Below are 20,243 nucleotides of genomic sequence, written 5' to 3'. Positions count from 1 at the left end.
GAGCAACGAGAGGGGTGGGGGCGAGACGTGTTCTCAGGGAGTGCTGTAAAATTGACGGACAATGTTTATCTATTGTTTTTATGGTCGACAATTTTTTCACAAGGAATTCGCCTGCGCCCCCCCCCCCCCCCCCCCAGTTACAGGCCTGCTTATCAATTGGCAAATCCACAATTTCTGACATGGAGTGGGAGTTAAAGACATTCTGACATGGAGTGGGAGTTAAACACATTCTGACATGGAGTGGGAGTTAAAGACATTCTGACATGGAGTGGGAGTTAAAGACATTCTCCACACAGAGATTCATCTACTTCATACTTTGAGAATAAATCTCTTCCCTAAATGGCAGCCATTTCCAAAAATTACTATATTGTTTAATAATGCAGTTGTCTCAGTTTCACATCTGGCATACACACAGAGACTAAATAAACCCTTTTCAATTCCACTAAATGGAAGCAGAATGAATACATCTCAAAATTCTCGAAGAATACTTAGTGTTTTCGACTAAGTTCGTCGATGTAGGAATTAAAATGTCGGTAAACCAGCCCAGTGTCTGTTTTCAAGCGGAGTAAACTGTAGACAGGCAGCTTGAGTTTAGTATAATTTATAGGGGCAATATTGATGTTGACCATGACTGAGACACAACTATTAGTTTGGTTGGTAAGATTAGTTCCAGCAGTGGGAGTAGGGGTGGTTATATAACCTAATGTAATGTCTATTTTCTGTTTACTAAACACCCCCCTTCATAATATAATGTGTGTGTGTGGTGGTGGTGGTACGGTGGCTCAGTGAGTAAGAGGTTGACTTGCTAACCTGGATGTCCCGTTTTCAATCCCTGCGTGGGCCGAGAAGGTTCACCGGGATTTACCTACGTGCCTTCCCCTTGTCAGTGATGCAGGACAGAGGACCTGGCAAGAGACAACGTATATTCGTTCGGATGGGACGCAAACCCGAGGTTTGTTATGTACGTAAAAGATCCCTTGGCAGTTGAAATTCGATATAAGAGTAGGCCGTAGTGCTGATATCCGGACAAAATTTCCCACGTAGCAGACCGTATGGCGTATGCCCGTCTCCAGCCGCCTAGTCGGAACAGAGTAGTAGAACGTTAAGCCCAATTTCAGTTCTAATATAATATCTGTTTTATTAAACACCACAAATTGATGTAATTAAATGAAGTTGATTCTAATGTCTTCTTCGGTTTACGCAACAAAGAGTTTTATCTGTAATAATTATTTTGTGCTTCAACAGCTAGCGATTTGACCACTTCCTGCCGCCCGTGACGGAATCTGCGCCGTAAAGCACATTTTATTTCAAGTGTCTTAAGCAATATTTATTCATAAAATAACAAAATATAAGATAACAATAACAAAGGATATGATACAAAAACAAGCTAAAAGATTATATAAATTTCCTTCACATGACTCTTCATTTCCTGATTTTTTCAAGAATCTATATTTTACATAGTAATTTTGAAGGTAAGTACTTTATGACGAGGACAATACTTTCAATAAATAAATAATTATTAATATGATTAACTGGCCGTTCTTACCACTACATCAATTGCTTAATTTACATCAATGATTTGCTTGCATGTAGTGAATTACTATTAGTGTCATTAAGAATGTTAATATTTTAGTAAGACGTATTCCAGTCATTTCGGGGGGCGGGGGGTTGGATGGTTAGCACGTGCGCGTTATATCATAAGGTCTGTCATTGAGTCAACTAGCGTGACAACCCTCGTGGGTTTTCTCCGGGTCCTCCGGTTTCCTCCCACTGTTAAAGACCCCTAAGCGCAAGCGTATTTTTGAAATAAAATTAAAACCATATGTTAGTCCCGAAATGACCTAGTTTGTGTCGAGTAGACGTTAAACCCATCTCGCTCTCTCTCTCTCTCTCTCTCCCTCTCTCTCTCTCTCTCTCTCTCGTCATTTCGTGATAGATGAAGAATATTATGATTAAGGGGAAAGAATGCTTCTGATTTGCCAACTTTATGGCTTTATGTGAATTATACATTATTTAATATCATATGAAATACAAACAACAATAATTTAAAACTATTAAATCAACAAGATATACTTTAATTGAAATGAAATCGACAATGAGTGAAATGTTCAAACTCCTATTGTGCCTGTTTCACAATAACCACCCGTCTGAAATCGAAACAGGTAGTGTTTATCTCATTCTGGGGTAATAATACTTAATAAAACAATTCTATATGAAATAAAATCAGTAATTGAAAATGTTTAAAACCTGATATAGCAAAATATAAAATATCATGTAATAATAGCTAATATAATATATGTATAGCACAAATATCATATACTAAAAGCTAAAATATCATATTGTAAAAGCTAAAATACCATATACTAAAACCTAACATATCATATACAAAAAGCTAAAATATCATATACTAAAAGCTAACATGAGATATTTTATACAGACAATGTCTCATCAATTTCCGAAATAAATTGCATTTGTATATATATATATGTATAGGTACATTGCTTTACATAACGCATCATGACTTCGTTTAAAACATTCTAAGTATGTGCAGTATCATAATCAGCACTAATATACAAATGATTCTCCATTATTTCCATTTCTGGTTTCGTGTCGTCTTCACTCCGTTTCCATCAGCCTGATTCTGTGAAGCATCATAATCAGCGCTTATATATAGATGATTCTCCATTATTTCCATCTCTTGTTTCGAGGAACCATCTTTAGTAAATTAAACAAAATGATCTTGATTAAAACATAATCTAAACAAGTCAACACAACAACTATGATTATATCTATATCAAAAAACACTTGAACTCATCGGATAATCTTGCCAGGGCAGCGACAGAATATTACTTTTTAGTCCAAATATATTTGCCAGCATCACAGGTGTAACTTGACAGTGATAACTGGGAAATTATCATTCCTAACCCGTTTATCATTAGCATTTGGGTTCTGACAAGTTGTAAAATAAGTACTGTTGCTATGGTAATCAACGATCTACGCTATATCTTCAAACAGCCATAACTTCGCTCAGAATAAAGTAATCTTAATCAAATCTTTTTCAATATCTATTTTTGATAATCTTTAAGTGGCATTTATCGATTGGGAAACACATTAACAGAACGCAGTTTTATGGGAAACAATCACTGGTTTATTGTAAAAGCACGAACTATTTTTGAACTACTATAGCAAGAAAGGCCAGTTCTTTATCTAAATCTTACATGGGACTGGAACGTTTCGACAAGAACACGATGATCATCGTCCCAAGTATATGAAATGAAGTAAAATGACGGACATACGCCAGGCAGTGTGCTATGAGAGAAATTGACTTTTGTACATAGCTCTGAAGACACCATAAGGCCGAAAGATCTTGGCAAATATGTAAATGTAATTAGAATATAGATTTTTCCATCCAAAGTCATAATGATGTCTATATATATATATATATATATATATATATATATGTGTGCAACTGACTAGTGTCTGTTAAAATGAAGTAGCGGAATTCTTCCAATCTTGTGTTTATATTATGTTTACAAATTACTATAAACATAAATAACCATTACTATGGTTACCATTCTATCCCATAGACTGTCCCAATCAGTTGTATAGTACACATGTAGAGTATGCTCCTTTCCCAGTACACAACATAGGCGAATTTCTATATAAATAATTCCCATTTCTATGTGTTCAATTATAGACCGACGATTTTATTTCTATTACAAAATCTTACCTTTTGGTTTACGTCGACGTTTTTTAACAACTAATACAATAACGATGATGACGATGATGATAATCAAATGAGCCGCTACACCAGCACCAATAAATACAGATATATTATCCTGTTTCCCGTTGTTAGGAGAATCTGAAAATTACAAGACAGAGAAATTTGTTCCAAGGTTCACTCGACACATACTAGGTCATTTCAGGACTAACATATGATTCAATTTAATTTCAATTATTCGCTTGCAAGTAGTGGTCTTTAGCAATAGGTGGGGGGGGGGCGGAGGACCCAGAGAAATCCCAACACCTTGTCACGTACAACCGGTGAATTGAAAGACCTTATGACCCCCCCCCCCTATTATTTGTTTAGCTTGATTACAATGTGTATAACTATAACCAGGGTGATTTTTATATTCGTTTACTGGTTTTATATAGACGTAATGTTTTTTTTACAGATTGTCAGAGATCAAAACAATTCGACAATCTTATTTTTAAACCAAATCAATTTAGCTAAAGAGCTGGACATTCGTTCTATAACAGTTCAAAAATAGATAATGGAAAATGAATATATCGGTATAGGTAAACTTTTCAATTTAACACACATTGCCACAAGACAATTCACAACGGGAAATCAAATAAATTTGCCAAATCAAGGTAGTCTCGTAATTTTAAGTTTAGATGGAGTTTTAAAATTACCTTTATCCGCATCTTTAACCTGATCTTTATCTTCAACTAAAAGATGAAAGGATGAATTACTACAGTCGTCATGGTTACATATGAAACATTGATACCATCCTTCATCAGATACCTGTACAGGTGTAATTGTTATCAATGTTCGACTGTATGGTATTAACACAGTTTGGTTGTAGTCGTGAGGAATATTAACTTCTAATCTTCTAATACCAATACGACTGGATAGTTCTAGCCTAGTGTTGTCTTTAAACCACGTGATGTTACTGTTGCTTCCAGTGATAAATATTTTACTTATGTTATAATCGGATCCTGCTCTGACAGTCTCGTTCATTGTTTCAAGGTCATTTTTATAGAACTTGGATGGAGCTGAAACATAATAGGTCTCTACAACAAGAAGTGTTAGGCTATATATTTCTATATTTGACGCCTTTATAAACCTAACAAAACCCACAAGAACACTAAGTTAGGCCTTAAATAGAACTAAAAAAGTTAGGTAATTATGTTGTTAGAATTGTTTGTATTGACAACATATGCGAGAGTGAGAGATAGGTAATTTCGGGACTAACACATGGTTCAATTTTATTTCAATAATTTGCAGCGCTTAGGGGTCTTTAGCAGTGGGAGGAAACCGAAGGACCCGGAGAAAACCCACGAGGTTGGACATACGACCTTACTCCTTGTCACGTATAACCGGGGATTCGAAACCACGCAGGTTGACTCAATGACAGAACTTATGATACAGCGCGCATATGATATCATTACAACGTCAATAAGCAGCACAAAAGGTGTCATTTTTAACTTTTGTTGTCTGGATAACCATTCCTAAAATGTAATATTCTTATATATTATGAATATGTCCTGGATCACTATATTTTGTAAAGGCTAGATGGGGTTTACGTCTATTCGACACAAACTAGGTAATTTCGGGACTAACACATGGTTCACATGTATTTCAATAATTCGCTTGATTGTAGGTTAAGAAACCGGAGGAAAACCCACGGGATTGAACACACGATCCTACTCCCTGTCACGTGCAAGTGGAGAATCGAAACAACGCCCCCGCCCCTGATCGTCTAAAGAGAAGACTATGAAATTAAAATGTTTAACCTGTAACGGAAATCGTCGTAAAAGCTGTATAAGAATAAATCTGTCCATTTCTGCTATAACTTCCGGTACAAACATAAACTCCTCTGTTTTTATATAACTGAGTTGAGATGTTGAGGTAGTAGATAGAATTATCTCCATTCTCCAGATAACCTTCGACCTCTCGTATCAATACGCCATCCAAGTAATGTTTCCATGGTGAAAATATGTAGTTATTCGGTCGACCATCTACTTTACATTGTAGAATTATTTTATTGTCAGTGACGTTATTCACGTGTAATGACATTGTTGTCATTGTTGTCGGATCTTAAATAAAAACGAATAACAGAATAGCGTTGGTCCCTTGTACAATTGGAATACAACTCCTATCCGGGTAAAATTTCCTTCTTAGCACACAATCCGATCGATGTAGAACAGAGGGACGTTAAACCTCAATTCATTTGTGTATGTAATTAATTTTGATTGTCACTCAATCCATCTAATCGTTATTTGATATATTTTTATTCATATTGTGTCACACCAAGAATGTGTTCAGAATGTACATTAACCGTCATAAGCGAACTATAAAATAACTACCAAATTTAGTTTTGTTATTTATCGAGATTTACATAACACGGATGATAAATTGACAACACCTTAAATTAATTAATTTTTACAAGACAACAGTTAGGCTGATGTCCCCCGCTGAAATCACCTAATAAATAGATGACACATATTAATAAATTTTACATTTTTCTTTTTCAAAAGTATTGGGCAATCAAACTGATTATCTATACTCAGTCTAAGCATAACATGTTCACGGGCAACTCAGTCAAGGTTTTGAACTATCCGGTAACTATACACTAAGTTTTATCACTCTCTATCAGATAGAATCATCGATCAATGAAATTACTTAGCTCTACTTAGCTTTAGCGGGAAATATTAATCATTGAACTCAGTCAAGATATTCACCTAATGGACACCTAAATCAAGTTTAAACATTCTACCTAAATGTTATGTTCCAAAGTCTCGACCAATCAAATTGCTTATCGCTACTTAGTCTAAGCAGGGAATTCTTTTCATCGAACTTAGTCAAGGTATTGATATGATGAAACTGTACTCGGAGTTTCATCACTCAACCCAGTAAGAACCAAGTCGCAACCAATCACTGATTATCTCTGCTTAGCCATAGTGGAAAGTGCACATGATCGACGATTGGCAAGGCATGCACCTAATAGACACCTACGCCAAGTTTGAACAATCTACCTCAATTAGAAGGGGAGTTATTGCATCCAAACTCTCAACCAATCCGATTGAAGTATCTACTTTGTCTAAGCAGAAAATGCCCAGCATCGAACTTTGTTAAGGTATTGATACAATAAAACTATACACAAGTTTCACCACTATCACTCAATTAGAATCAAAGTTGTCGAGCTCCAAAGTCTTGACAACAAATCAAATTGCTTATCACTCTGCTTACCCTGGGCAGAAAATGCTCTGTATAGAACTTAGTCAAGGTATTGATGTAATGCGGGGAAAATAATTGTTATCAATCACTGAAAGTATTTAAAGTTCTTACCACTACATAATGAGTCATAATCATCACAGCAGTCTTTAAATCTTTTACAGCGTGTATTACATTGACATGATTTACTGCGATCTAATTTACTACCACATCTGCCTTGACATGATCCAACTACAATATCAAATTAAATTTATAAAATTAAATTGATGCCAGGACTTGATGATACAGACCAAGCACCCGCTTCAGTCACCAGCAACTTCAATATACTTCCTGAAACTTATTTAATTTTATCGACCATACGTGTTTATTACTGTGAGTCGTGTAGATAAGACCCTCAGTGCAATTCTTTCTGTAGGCAGCCCAAGCCCACCCATCTACCCAGTGCACTGGTTTACCCGTGTGTGTGTGTGTGTGGGGGGGGGGGGGATTGTCTATAACCCTGTTAAGACGGCCCTGGCATATACTACGTTACAGTGATGAATAAAATTCACATTACTTTCTACGGGTTTCACGAAGATATCCATGCACATCGGGGCCAAGATTGTATCGTAATTAACCGCCTAGCGTGCATCAACTTGAAAAATCAGCAATTATTAAACAAAATAGGTTTATCGGGGAATCAGAAGACGGACTGCACGTAAATAGACTGAGACAAAGCTCCCCAAAAACAGCTCGCCAGCAAGGTCACACTGATCAGCAGTGAATATTCGCTGGGCCGCTACAATCATTGAGTGGGATAATATTAGTGCGGCAAATTAAGTTCTAAAACATTTTTTTGAAGTTCTAGAAAAAATAAATAAAGGTATTTGAAGTATATCTGGATAAAAAAATATTTCCTGTTTAGTGTAAATGGGTATATAGAATGAGTAAAAGGCGCCATGAACGCAACAACGTCTTATGTAAACAATGCACCCGCCATAGAGCCAATGATGGACGTCACGTGATGTGACGTCATAGATACAAACTTACAAAGGTCACTTACCTAATACAGAAAAAAGCCTTTCACAATACCTTTGCGATATCACACAAGGTAGAAGGCGAAGTAAAACCATACGAACGAACCTCTGTGAAACAGACTGAACCAAGGCCGTGAGAATGAGTGAACCCGCCACTGGCGGTTTGAATAAAAAAAAAACGGTGTATCTCAGAAGAGCACCGTTACCAAAAAAAAATAAAAAAAATAATAAAAATAATAAAATAGGAAAAAATAAAAAAATAAAAAAAACCCCATTAGTGTAGATCTTGATAAACGAGCACAAGAAACTTACCTGATACTTGCATCTTTATATAGGTTGATCTTCGTTCAACGCGTTCATTATTATTAGCTTTACAGTACAATGTTGATCCATCCATCTCCATGGTAACAGTTAAAGATGTCTCCAGATAATGACCTGTTGTACGATTAAGTATATCAACATCATTTTTGCTATAATGCAAACTAATGTCTGGTGCTGGCGAGGCGTCATTATTGGCTTGACAACCTATCAGTAAAACTGAACCATTTTCAATCTGTAGTGTATTGTTGATAAGTTTACGGGTGTTTGATGTAAAGTTGATAGACAGGTCTGTAACAGGTACTGAAAATTAAAATCAACTAATATATATAATGACATTATTTATGAATAGTCCCAAGACGGACGAAAAGTACTTTAAAATGTTAAAATGTTATTAAACCAGTGTTGAAATCAGTTTGTATCGGCATACCTTTTTTTTTTTTTTTTTTTTATCTTTTCATCATTTACCGTGAAACAAATTTATTAGCAACTAAGCTGCACTACGGTAAATGATGAAAAGACAAAAAAAAGGTTAGCCGACACAAACTGATTTCAACACTGGTTTAATAACATTTTAACATTTTAAAGTACTTTTCGTCCGTCTTGGAACTATTCATAAATAATGTCATTGATATATATATATATATATATATGCCCCATTGTATTTGTTAGTATATGAAAACAATATATATCTAAAACCCATTGATTAAAGCAAAGTATCCAGCGGTTCAAACTATAGGCGTACGAACAGGTGGGGGGGGGGGATTTGGAACTTTTACTGACCATTGTGTGGGTCGATGTTTTACTGACCATTGTGTGGGCCGATGTTTTAATAAGATGTCTACTTCTCAAACTCAAAATGCAGTTCAAGAAAATTCGCTCGTTTTTTTTTGGATATTTTACTGGTTATTTTGTGGTTATTTCAGGCCTGTTTCATATATTGAAGTGGTTAAACAAATGGGCTGTTAAATGAAGTCCTCTGACGTTAATGCGATGTCCCTGTCACCATTTATCTCGAGGCGTTAAAAAAATATACGTTACGATAAGACATTACACGGAGTTCCTAGGCTTAGAGGCTAGGGCGAAGACATCATTGGGGGTTCCCTAGGAAGACATCATCCGGCGCTCCTAGCTGTACGACTAGCCAACATGCGCTAAGGGATATAATGCGGACAGGATATAGTGTCACATTTTTTCGTGCAAAAATAAAGGAAATTCAATCTTGTATATTCCACGGTAACCAAATACTACTACTACCATCGATGAGGTAGGTAAGTGAAACCGAACCGTGCTCTGGATGAAACGTGGACTGTGTTGTTCTCACAGTGGTCATCAAATGAAAGTGAGATGCGATTCTAATTCCCACAGTTCTACACCAACCGGGCTCATGGAGACGGGTTGACAAACAACCCTTCATATACCAAGGTAAGTAAATCAAATAATACATACCGTCAGTACATTGACAAACAACCCTTTATACCAAGTAAAGCAAATAATACATACCTATTTGACATTGAGACAATTTGAAAATTGACACAAATATTATAACATATAGACGCCTGGCCATGATGTATGAACTATTAAATGATTATATTATAGTTTATACAACTTCCATCCTGGTACATGATATATATATTTATATTTATATATATATATATATATATATATATAGACGACTGTCCATCGAGATATTATAATTCATATCCTTATTCACGATACAGGAAACAGACACGTCACGTTCAGACAAATTATATCACTGGAAAATAAATACAGGTTTCCCCCCACTGCTAAATACCCCTACGTGCAAGCGAATTATTGAAATAATATTGAACCATGTGTTAGTCCCGAAATGACCTAGTTTGTGTCGAGTGGACGTTAAACCCCATTTCTCTCTCCCACTATAAAAGAGAGTGGGGGAGGGGGTAGTATTCGGCAGAACTCACACCGTCTGTCATATCTGCTATATACTTATTTGAGAACGAGGAAGATTTGTGACTAACGCTAAGCGATTAACAATCTGATTAAAACACAGATCCTATTTCGTTTCATTTTTTTATAGTTCAAAATTACTTGTCTTTACTACACTAGTGTTCGGAACCGTGTGTTCGCATTCACGGTGGACTGTATGTTTTTAAGGGTCTAAGGGAACTAACTCTGTGGGTTTAGTGACGTGTAAAAAAATGCCATGTGGGAGAATTTGTCTTTTAGATTGAACCATCGAACTGAAATATTTATATTGTACATCGTTTAAATGTTCGTGAAACTCTGCAATAAACATCGTCTCGAACATTTTTGGTAGCAGAGCGTAGTTGTACGGCCTGTTATACATCGTAGAATTCGTCAAAGTCAAGTAAGTGTTCAAACAAGTCGATGAAGAAAAATGTCGGAATCGGAAACGAGGCCCGGTGTCACTAACAGAGAAACAGTCATCGATCAAGCCAGCCAAGAAGGTGAGACGAGTAATCAAAATGGATGTGAGTTAAGACTTAAAAAGTTGTTAAAAAAGAAAAGAAATTTAAAGGCCCAGCTGACTAGGTCGCGTATTAACCTAACTGCTTTATTTTCGTGTAAAGACGATATAAACAAACATGAACTTCGCAGTGCACTAAGTTACTTAGGGGATACTCGATTGAACGTTCCGGAATTAAATTCTCTCAATTCCGAAAATAGTGTCAATCGAGTGAAAAGCAGTATTTCGGAGTACAACGCATGTGCCGACTGCATTAAAAATATCTCAACCAATCATGGCAGCTAAAACATATGTGTTACTTAAAATACGTCACGATTCTACTCACACCACCTCGGCTGTCGGGACTGGCAGAACTGTGACAGGACTGAATTCCTTATCACTTGATTGCAATTCTGTCAATTCGGGACGTTCCGGACTGAGAATCGAGTACCCCTTATTGTCATGTCAAGAACAGGTAATGGACGTCTTAGAATCCTTGTGTGATATCGATTCAGATAAATATGAAACCGAATTAGATCAAATTAGTGAATATTTATCGTTGTTGAAAGTAAACAATCGCAATGAAGGGCCCAGTCCGGTAGAATTAGGTCAAAGGGAGACAACTCCAAATAGTCAATCTACTCCTCCAATTACAGAAATCGACCAGAACAACGTTTCAAATTCCCTTAATCCTTCGGTAAATCCACCAAAATATGAAATCGAAAGAGATATGCACCATCAATTACAAAGAGTCGCCATTCCCAAGTTCATGGGAAATAAAAAAGAATATCCTTTGTTCAAAGATACCTTCGACCAATGCATAGATAGGTTAAATTGCTCTGATGGTTATAAAATGTTGCAGTTACGCCAATATTTGGATGGAGAGGCTCTTAAGGCCATAGAGGGATTTCCTGCGACTACTTTGGGATATACTTCAGCAAAAAGAAGATTAGATGAAAAATATGGTGGTAAAAGGCGAATGGTTTTATTACATCTTGATGCAGTTAGACAAATGAAGCCAATCTTGTTCAATGATTTAAAGAGTGTCGAACAATTTACAGATATTTTGGAACTTTAGATAATATCGCTTAAAGAGGCAGGTCGTACGAAGGAATTTGAAGAAAATTCCATGTTTTATAGTGTAGCCAAATCAAAGTTATCTCCAGTTAACATAGCACACTTCAAGAGATGGTCAGCGTCAGAAAAGAAAGAAGAGAATTTAGTTACTTTACATTTATGGTTATCGTCAGAAGTGAGATATCGTATTGAACCCCAAGAAGAAGCAGAAGGTTTCTGTTCCCCAAAAGCACCTTCGCATAATAAAAGTAGATTTGATCCACCAGACCGAAGATTTCGAACATTCGCTACAAATAATACAAATTCGAGTTTTAATTTAAAGTGTCCTTTATGAGGAGAATATCATTGAATCGCAGATTGTTCTAAATTTAAATCAGTATCTGTATATCAGAGATGGAGAATTGCTAAGGACAATAATTTATGTTTTCGCTGCCTAAGTTTATCTCATCATGGTAAGAATTGCAGACATGTTCAACAGTGTGGTATAGATGGTTGCCCGCGAACCCATCATCAGCATGGCGGGGGATACTATCACCTAGAACGAAATGAGCCGAATACAAGTGGTGCACGTAGTAATGATCGCAGCTTACCTGATCCTAGAAGTCAAAATGAATCTTGTCATAACAGTCGAACTCATGCAAATATGAACAGTGATTGTGATAGAGTAGCCATGAGGATATTACCTGTAATCGTACGGAACAGAAATCGTACTATTCAAGCAAACGCTTTATTAGATGAGTGTTCTACGGACTCTTACATTAATCAGAACTTAGCCTCAGAATTGGGTCTTAGTGGATCTTGTGCCAACCTTAACGTATCCGTCCTTGGAAGAAAAAAAAATAGAATCAATAAAGTAAAACCAAGTACGAACAATCCAAACCATTAAGACAAAATTCGAAGTCCTAAAAAACGGTATAGGCAAAATAGTGTAATAAGGCAAAATAGTGTAATCAGCATATGGACTGTTCACCGTGTACAAAATACACGACAAACAGTGGTAACAGGTGTACGGAAGAGTAAGCTTACCCTGCCTGGCGCCACACCCGCCATAGCTGAATCCAAACTATAAGGCAAAATCTCGGTAAAATAGCGTGATTGGCCAAAAGACTATCGGTATGCAAAATGCACGTGATGAACAGTGTTAACGATGTAGTAGACAGACATAATCAGGGAGATTGTATACGCGTCAATTAAATATATCTAGAATAATAGCCGAGAGAGACATGTTATATTTACCAATCAAGTCAATATGACGCACATAAAACTTTTTAAAGGTTTTAATAAGTTTAGTTCGCAAGTATCCCTGTAGTTGAAGCTTAGATGACAAATGCCTCGATCTACATAAAAAATCAGAATAAAATGAACAAGCTCTCGCGTAACGAATTAGTTGAGACACAAACACTCCATAAGCTGGTGATATTGGAATGTTACTACTAATAAATGGAAAGTTAACAATCGGAAAGTCAAAGTCATCACGTTTATCGTACAATTTAACACTAAGTTTATGGCAATTGTCAAAATCGAGACGCAGATCCAAGTAGGAAGCGTAATTGTCACTGTCAGTAGTGTTTTTAATTTCGAGCTCATCAGGATATATGAATTCTACATAATCACTAAATTTTGGATTATTCACTGATAGAACATCATCGATATATCGATAAGTGAAATGTATTCGTTAATTTATTTAGCCTCGATGGTAGAACTCACATCAACCTTGATGCATTTACGGTGAAGAATGTCACAGGTGATCTTAATATCGTCGATTGGAATAAACACGCTTATAATTGGCCGCATTTATCTGGCATTGAATTTCCTAGGGTAGGCCAGAGAGTGCATATTGATATTTTAATGGGGCTAAATGTTCCAGAATTACATCGTTCGTTAACAGAAATTAGTGGTCGATCCGGCGATCCTATAGCTCGCCTTACTCCGCTTGGTTGGACATGTATCGGACCGTTAAATCCAGTTGATAGAAGTACTCATAAATTTGTTCATTTCGCAAGTACCTTTTTCGTCGATCAAAATGATACTAATAGTTTATAACGTAAGATGTGGGAGATCGAATCTAGCGGTGTAAATTCCAAATCGCCATCCTTAACAATAGACGAAGCTAAATCATACAAGAAACTAAGTCATCTTTGAAATTTGATAATGATCGTTACCAGGTGGATATTCCATGGAAACCAAATGAACCTGATATCATAAATAATTATGAACTCGCCTATTCACGCTTAGTAACTTTAGAAAAGTCATTGGCCAGACGACCTTCCATAGCAGTAGAGTATCAGACAATAATTAAGGACCATAAGAAATAAGGGTATATTAAAGAGATTCGTCCACCTGAAAAAGAAGCTCCAGATATATGGTATCTGCCACATTATCCAGTCGTTCGTCTCGATAAGTCGACCACAAAGGTGCGTCTCGTAATGGGTGCCGCTGCGAAGTCACATGGTAAATCGATAAACGATTGCATACATCAAGGTCCTAAGCTTCAGAGAGAGTTAGTTGACGTGCTCCTTCGATTTCGTCATCGTTTAGTTGCTGTTGCTGCTGACATTAAAGAAATGTTTCTGCAGATAGAAATGACACCCGAAGACAGGAGATACCATCGGTTTTTATGGCGAGATCTTGACGATACAGTTCCAGTTAGGGAATACGAGTATCAGCGATTGGTTTTTGGTAACACATCGTCACCTTATTTATCTCAGGCAGTAATTCGTGAACACGCTGAAAAGCATAATAATAACTACCCGATTGGTTCAGATTCCGTTTTGAATTCGATGTACGTCGATGACTTACTAGACAGTTTTGATTCAGTAGCTGAAGCGACGCAGTTGAGACAAGAGATAACCGATCTTCTTCGAACAGCGGGATTTGAAATTCGTAAATGGCTTTCTAATGATCCAGAAGTATTATCTGAGGTACCAGTTACAGATCGTCTTCCATCTTTAAAGACGTTAGGCATTTTGTGGATAGCTGAGAAAGATTGTTTTTCGTTCGAAGTGGAAAAGCCGAATGGTGATGTACTAACCAAGTGATCCATCGTCAGTAAAACTGCTAAATTATTCGATCCTCTTAATCTGTTAGCGCCATTTACTGTGAGAGCCAAGATCGGAATTCAGCAAGCTTGGGTTAGAGGACTTGATTGGGATAGCGAGTTACCGCCAGACTTAGCTAAATTATGGGAGAACTGGTTAAGTGAATTATCGCAACTTGATTTAATAAACATTACTCGTTGTCTTTTGAAGAATCACTCAAAAATCTTAAATAAAACTGTCCATACATTTGTTGACGCGTCGCAGAATGCTTATGCAGCAGCCTGTTATCTTCGTTGCATCTATGGTGATCAGAGTATAACAGTAAAATTGATAATTGCTAAAACTCGTGTTTCGCCTCTTAAAACGTTATCGATTCCGAAGTTAGAACTTTCTGGTGCCGTTTTAGGTATACGACTAACGCAGACCGTTTGTTCGGTATTAAATGCTCGTCATCAGAAGTTACGTATTGGAGTGAGAGTCTTAATGTATTATATTGGATCAAAGGAGAATCGAGAAGATACAAACCATTTGTTTCACATCGTGTTGGGGAAATTCATTCATCGTCAAATCCGACACAGTGGAGGTATGTGCACTCGCGAGAAAATAGTTCTGATTTAGCTACAAGGGGTGTATCGGCTAAAGATAAATCTCAACCGCCGTCACCTGAAGCGTTACAAGAAGTCCGTTCTAGTAATCATTCGTTGAATAGTAACACTTTCGTCATCCTTACTTCTAATCAAGAATTAGGTAGATTGTGCCCATCAAGATTTTCGAATTTTACCAAGTTACATCGGATAACTGCTTGGATCTTTCGATTTATCAATAACATTCGTAATCTAGACAATCGTGTTGCTGGTAATGTACTTACATCGGCAGAGATGGATAATTCTGCAACCTTTTGGTATAAGGTCGCACAGCGGGAAGCATTTCTTGAAGAAATCAGAGACTTAGAAAAAGACAAGGGTGTTAAGAACAATTCGAAACTGTTATCGCTTAATTCGTTTATAGATGATCAAGGTGTTCTTCGCGTTAACGGTCGTTTGGGTCGAGCTGAGACTTTATCTTATAACGCCAGATATCCTATTATCTTGCCTACGAAGGGAGACAACTCGTCTTATCGTTTATAGTTATCATGAAAAGGGAAATCATAAAACGGGTACGTCTTATCTACTATCGGAACTTCGAACTAAATTTTGGATTCTTCGTGCTAGATAGACAATATCTGTATTTGACGTAAGCGAAAACCTTCCCAACAAATGATGGCTCCTTTGCCTAAAATGAGACTTGGTGAACCTATGCGTGCCTTTGCCAGCGTTAGCGTAGATTATGGGGGACCTTTTCTTACCAAGCAAGGAAGAGGGAAAGTTCGAACTAAAAGATACATGTGCTTATTTACTTGTTTAGTAACGCGCGCCGTACACATCGAAATGGCTTGGAGTTTGGATACCGACTCTTTTTTATATGCTTTCAATAGATTTGTAAGTCGTCGTGGTAAACCGGTTCAGATGTTATAGGACAATGGCACTAATTTCGTTGGGGCCAGCAGAGAACTCACAGAGTTATTACAACGGTTGGATCAAAGTAAAATTGTCAAATATGGGAATAGACTGGCAGTTCAACCCACCTATCGCGTCTCAATTTGGTGGAGTATTTGAAGCTTTAATAAAGTCCGCTAAACGTGCTATGAAAGCTGTTATCGGAGACGCGGATGTTACAGATGAAGAACTTATCTCGGCAATGGTAAACGCGGAAGGTCTTTTGAATTCTCGTCCATTGTGTTACCAAGGAGAAGATTCGAATGATGAGCCAGTGTTAACGCCAAACCATTTTCTGATAGGTCGACTTGGTGGAGAATTGGCGCCAGAATCTACAGACTTAACTCCGCATAAGCTTCGTAATCGATGGCGCAGGGTACAAGATATAGTATTACAATTTTGGAGACGTTGGTTGAGGGAATTCTTACCAACTTTAAACGCTCGTAAGAAGTGGCGTACTACACACAGAGACTTTAAAGTAGATGATATGGTTATTATGATAGATCCTCAAACTCCAAGAGGAAAGTGGCCATTAGCTCGTATAGTTAAAACCTACCCAGGAAGTGATGGACATGTGCGCGTGGTAGATGTAAAAACAGGACAGAACACATACAGGAGCGCAGTGACTCGTCTCTGTCGTCTTGACAACGCCTCTTGACAACGCCTCTTGACAACGAATAATCGTATAGAGACATTGTTCGTGTAGATTACATTAAAGTGACCTTTCATCGAAATAGGTTTTATAGACAGTAATGGTTGATAGAACTATAATCGTAGTTCATAAGTTTCATTTATTGTATATCGTTAACTTCATCGTTTTTTTGTTGATGTTCGCATTATTTCTCATCAAGGAGAGGATATGTTCGGAACCGTGTGTTCGCATTCACGGTGGACTGTATGTTTTTAAGGGTCTAAGGGAACTAACTCTGTGGGTTTCGTGACGTGTAAAAAAGATGCCATGTGGGAGAATTTGTCTTTTAGATTGAACTATCGAACTGAAATATTTATATTGTACATCGTTTAAATGTTCGTGAAACTCTGCAATAAACATCGTCTCGAACAACTAGGATCTGGAAGAGTTGTTATCATTGACGTGTTCTGGATGATGTGAGGGATTAGCCAACGAAACGGTCTGTTACGTCGAGTTCTTGGTCTTGTGATGCACGGAACTATGGGTAAACCACTAGAAACGTCAACGCTGCTTATTTAATCAATGCCTGACGTCATAGGGTCAAAGGCCCCTCATTTGACCCCTGACGTGAACTCCAACTATAACTTGTCAGATGTTCATGTAGTGCAGGTCATCGAAAGTATAGATCTGTATTATAATCAGATTGTAAGTTTTTATACAATAAAAACAGAAGAAAAACAAGCCAACAGTGAGGCTGATGTCCCCCGCCGAAATCTCCAAATAAATAGATGACACATATTAATTAATCGCACATCTATTTTTTCAAAAGTATCGAGCAATCAAACTGGTTATCAACTATACACTAAGTTTCATCACTCTCTATCAGATAGAATCAAAGTTATCTTTGCTTAGCTTTAGCTCAATATGTTAATCATTGAACTCCGTCAAGACGAACATCTACATCAATTAGAAGCAGAGTTATGTTCCAAAGTCTTGACCAATCAAAATGCTTATTGCTCCTGAGCCTAAGCAGACAATTCTAATCATCGAACTTAGTCAAGGTATCGATGTAATAAAACTATACACCACGTTTCATCACTCTCATTTAATTAGAACTAAAGTTATCGTGTCCCAAAGCATCAATCAATCAAATTGCTTATCTCTACTTACCATAAGCAGAAAATGCTCATCTTCGCACTCTATCAAGGCATTGACCTCATAAACACCTACCCCATTTAGAAGGAGGGTTATTGTGTTCCAAAGTCTCGGCCAATCACATTGCTTATCGCTCTGCTTTACCCTGAGCAGAAAATGCTCAATATCGAACTTAGTCAAGATATTGATGTAATGAAACTATACACCAAGTTTCACCACTCTCACTTAATTGGAACTAAAGTTATCGTGCCCCAAAGTATCAATCAATCAAATTGCTTATCTCTACTTACCCTAAGCAGAAAATGCTCATCTTCACACTCCATCAAGGCATTGACCTAATAAACACCCACACCAAGTTTGAACATTTTAGCTCAATTAGAAGGAGAGTTATTGTGTTCCAATGTCTCGGCCAATCAAATTGTTTATCGCTCTGCTTACCCTGAGCAGAAAATGCTCATTATCGAACTTAGTCAAGGTATTGATGTAATGAAACTATACACCAAGTTTCATCACTCTGACTTAATTAGAACTAAAGCTATCGTGCCCCAAAGCATCAACCAATCAAATAGCTTATCTCTGCTTACCCTGAGCTGAAAATGCTCATCTTCGAACTCCATCAAGGCATTGACCTAATAAACACCTACACCAAGTTTGAACATTCTAGGTCAATTAGAAGGAGAGTTATTGTGTCCCAAAAAGTGTGACGGACAGACAGACGGACGGACAGGCAGACGGACGAACCCATTTTAATAGTCCCCTGCTTTCTTCGAAAGGCGGGAGACAAAAAACCCGAACTGTAGTTATATTTTAGTCACGGAAGTGAAGGCAACGTGAAGCTTAAAGACGGACATGCGCCATAAAGTGTGCTGTCAGGGGAAAGTTTGCCCGGACAGGAACGCCTCGGCCCACTCTTTTATCTTTTACGTGCACGTTAATATGTACACTGGGCGACTATACATAGACAAGGAGGATCCGCGACGGAAAAACCCGATTAACTTTTTTCGGCCAACGCAGGGATCGAACACGGGACTCCAGGTTAGCGAGCTAACCTCTTACTCACTGAGCCACTGAACAAAAGAACACATTTGCCGAATAATGGCCATTTAGAAACTTCATTGACGATTTCAATATACACAAATGTGATTGTGTACTTTTTCTAAAGACTTTTGTAACATGTTCCACTTTTCTGTAAGATAGGGGTGAAGTCAATAGACATCGTGTGCACTGACAACGCTCTAGGCATACTCTTTACTTCGAAATCCAAATCTTTACCGTGGCGCCATTGATATAAACGAAACGTCGAATTTACGAGACCCCTTCTCTTGCTAAAAGACTGAAGCCGAAAGACGTGAGAATAATGACTTGTTTTATCTTATATACAGGTCGGGGAAGGCGGGAGGGGGGCGAATGGTTAGAGCATGCGTGTTATATCATAAGGTCTGTCATTGAGTCAACTGGTGTAGGCTCAGTAATTGCAGTATTCCACAGAACTGTGACCTGTATATTCCAGTTCTATTAAAGTTAACTTTCTTTAAGAAAATACTTGGAGTAAGAACATCAACATGCAAAATGCACTAATTTATCACGAATTGGGTCCACTTCCAATTTATAGCAAATTATGTATGATAAAATATTGGCTTAAATTGTTAAAAGGTAAACATATGTTACTCGATTCATGTTATAGCCATATGTATGAATGTCTGTTAAATCGTAAAAGCTATAACCCCTGGGGATCACGTGGCTAAGTAAATTTTGTAACTGCGAGTTTCATGCTCTGTTAGTTTGTCCATCTTATAAGTATATCAGAGAAAGGTATATCGAAAAATACTATTGGTTAAAACCATCAATGTATAAATTGGCATTGCTATTAAAAAATACCAATATGAAAACTGTAAATAATTTAGGTCGATATCTTTACTTAATGCTACAAAAGAAATAAAACAATAGAATATGAATACAATTACTAAATGCCATTGAAACAATTTTATTATCTTGTATAAATAAGCGTACAACATTCAATATACTACTTTCGATTAAAATTTGTCTCTTTTAAAAAGTCTAAC

At 37.2% G+C, this 20,243-nt stretch overlaps 1 protein-coding gene across 3 annotated transcripts; it reads right to left on the bottom strand.

Moving 5' to 3' along the window:
- Positions 1-1,307: 1,307 nt before the first annotated feature.
- On the bottom strand, positions 1,308-9,927 carry LOC130010363 (uncharacterized). Of its 3 annotated transcripts, none has more exons than XM_056103064.1 (7): positions 9,799-9,927; positions 8,290-8,598; positions 7,076-7,192; positions 5,521-5,823; positions 4,417-4,779; positions 3,731-3,862; positions 1,308-2,715 (listed from the first exon to the last, which is right to left on the bottom strand). In XM_056103064.1, the coding sequence occupies exons 1-7, from the start codon at positions 9,860-9,862 to the stop codon at positions 2,588-2,590; spliced, it is 1,416 nt and encodes a 471-aa protein (XP_055959039.1). In that variant the 5' UTR covers positions 9,863-9,927; the 3' UTR covers positions 1,308-2,587. The 3 variants fall into 3 exon arrangements, with proteins under 3 accessions (XP_055959039.1, XP_055959040.1, XP_050416747.2); XM_056103065.1 differs by having other exon boundaries at positions 3,731-3,864; positions 4,431-4,779; XM_050560790.2 differs by lacking the exon at positions 4,417-4,779.
- Positions 9,928-20,243: the final 10,316 nt, after the last annotated feature.

This window comes from Patella vulgata, chromosome 8 (genome assembly GCF_932274485.2).
Source record: "Patella vulgata chromosome 8, xgPatVulg1.2, whole genome shotgun sequence".
NCBI lineage: Eukaryota > Metazoa > Mollusca > Gastropoda > Patellidae > Patella > Patella vulgata.
Note: the sequence above shows the minus strand (reverse complement) of the source record. Positions and strands in the feature narration are given on the sequence as shown.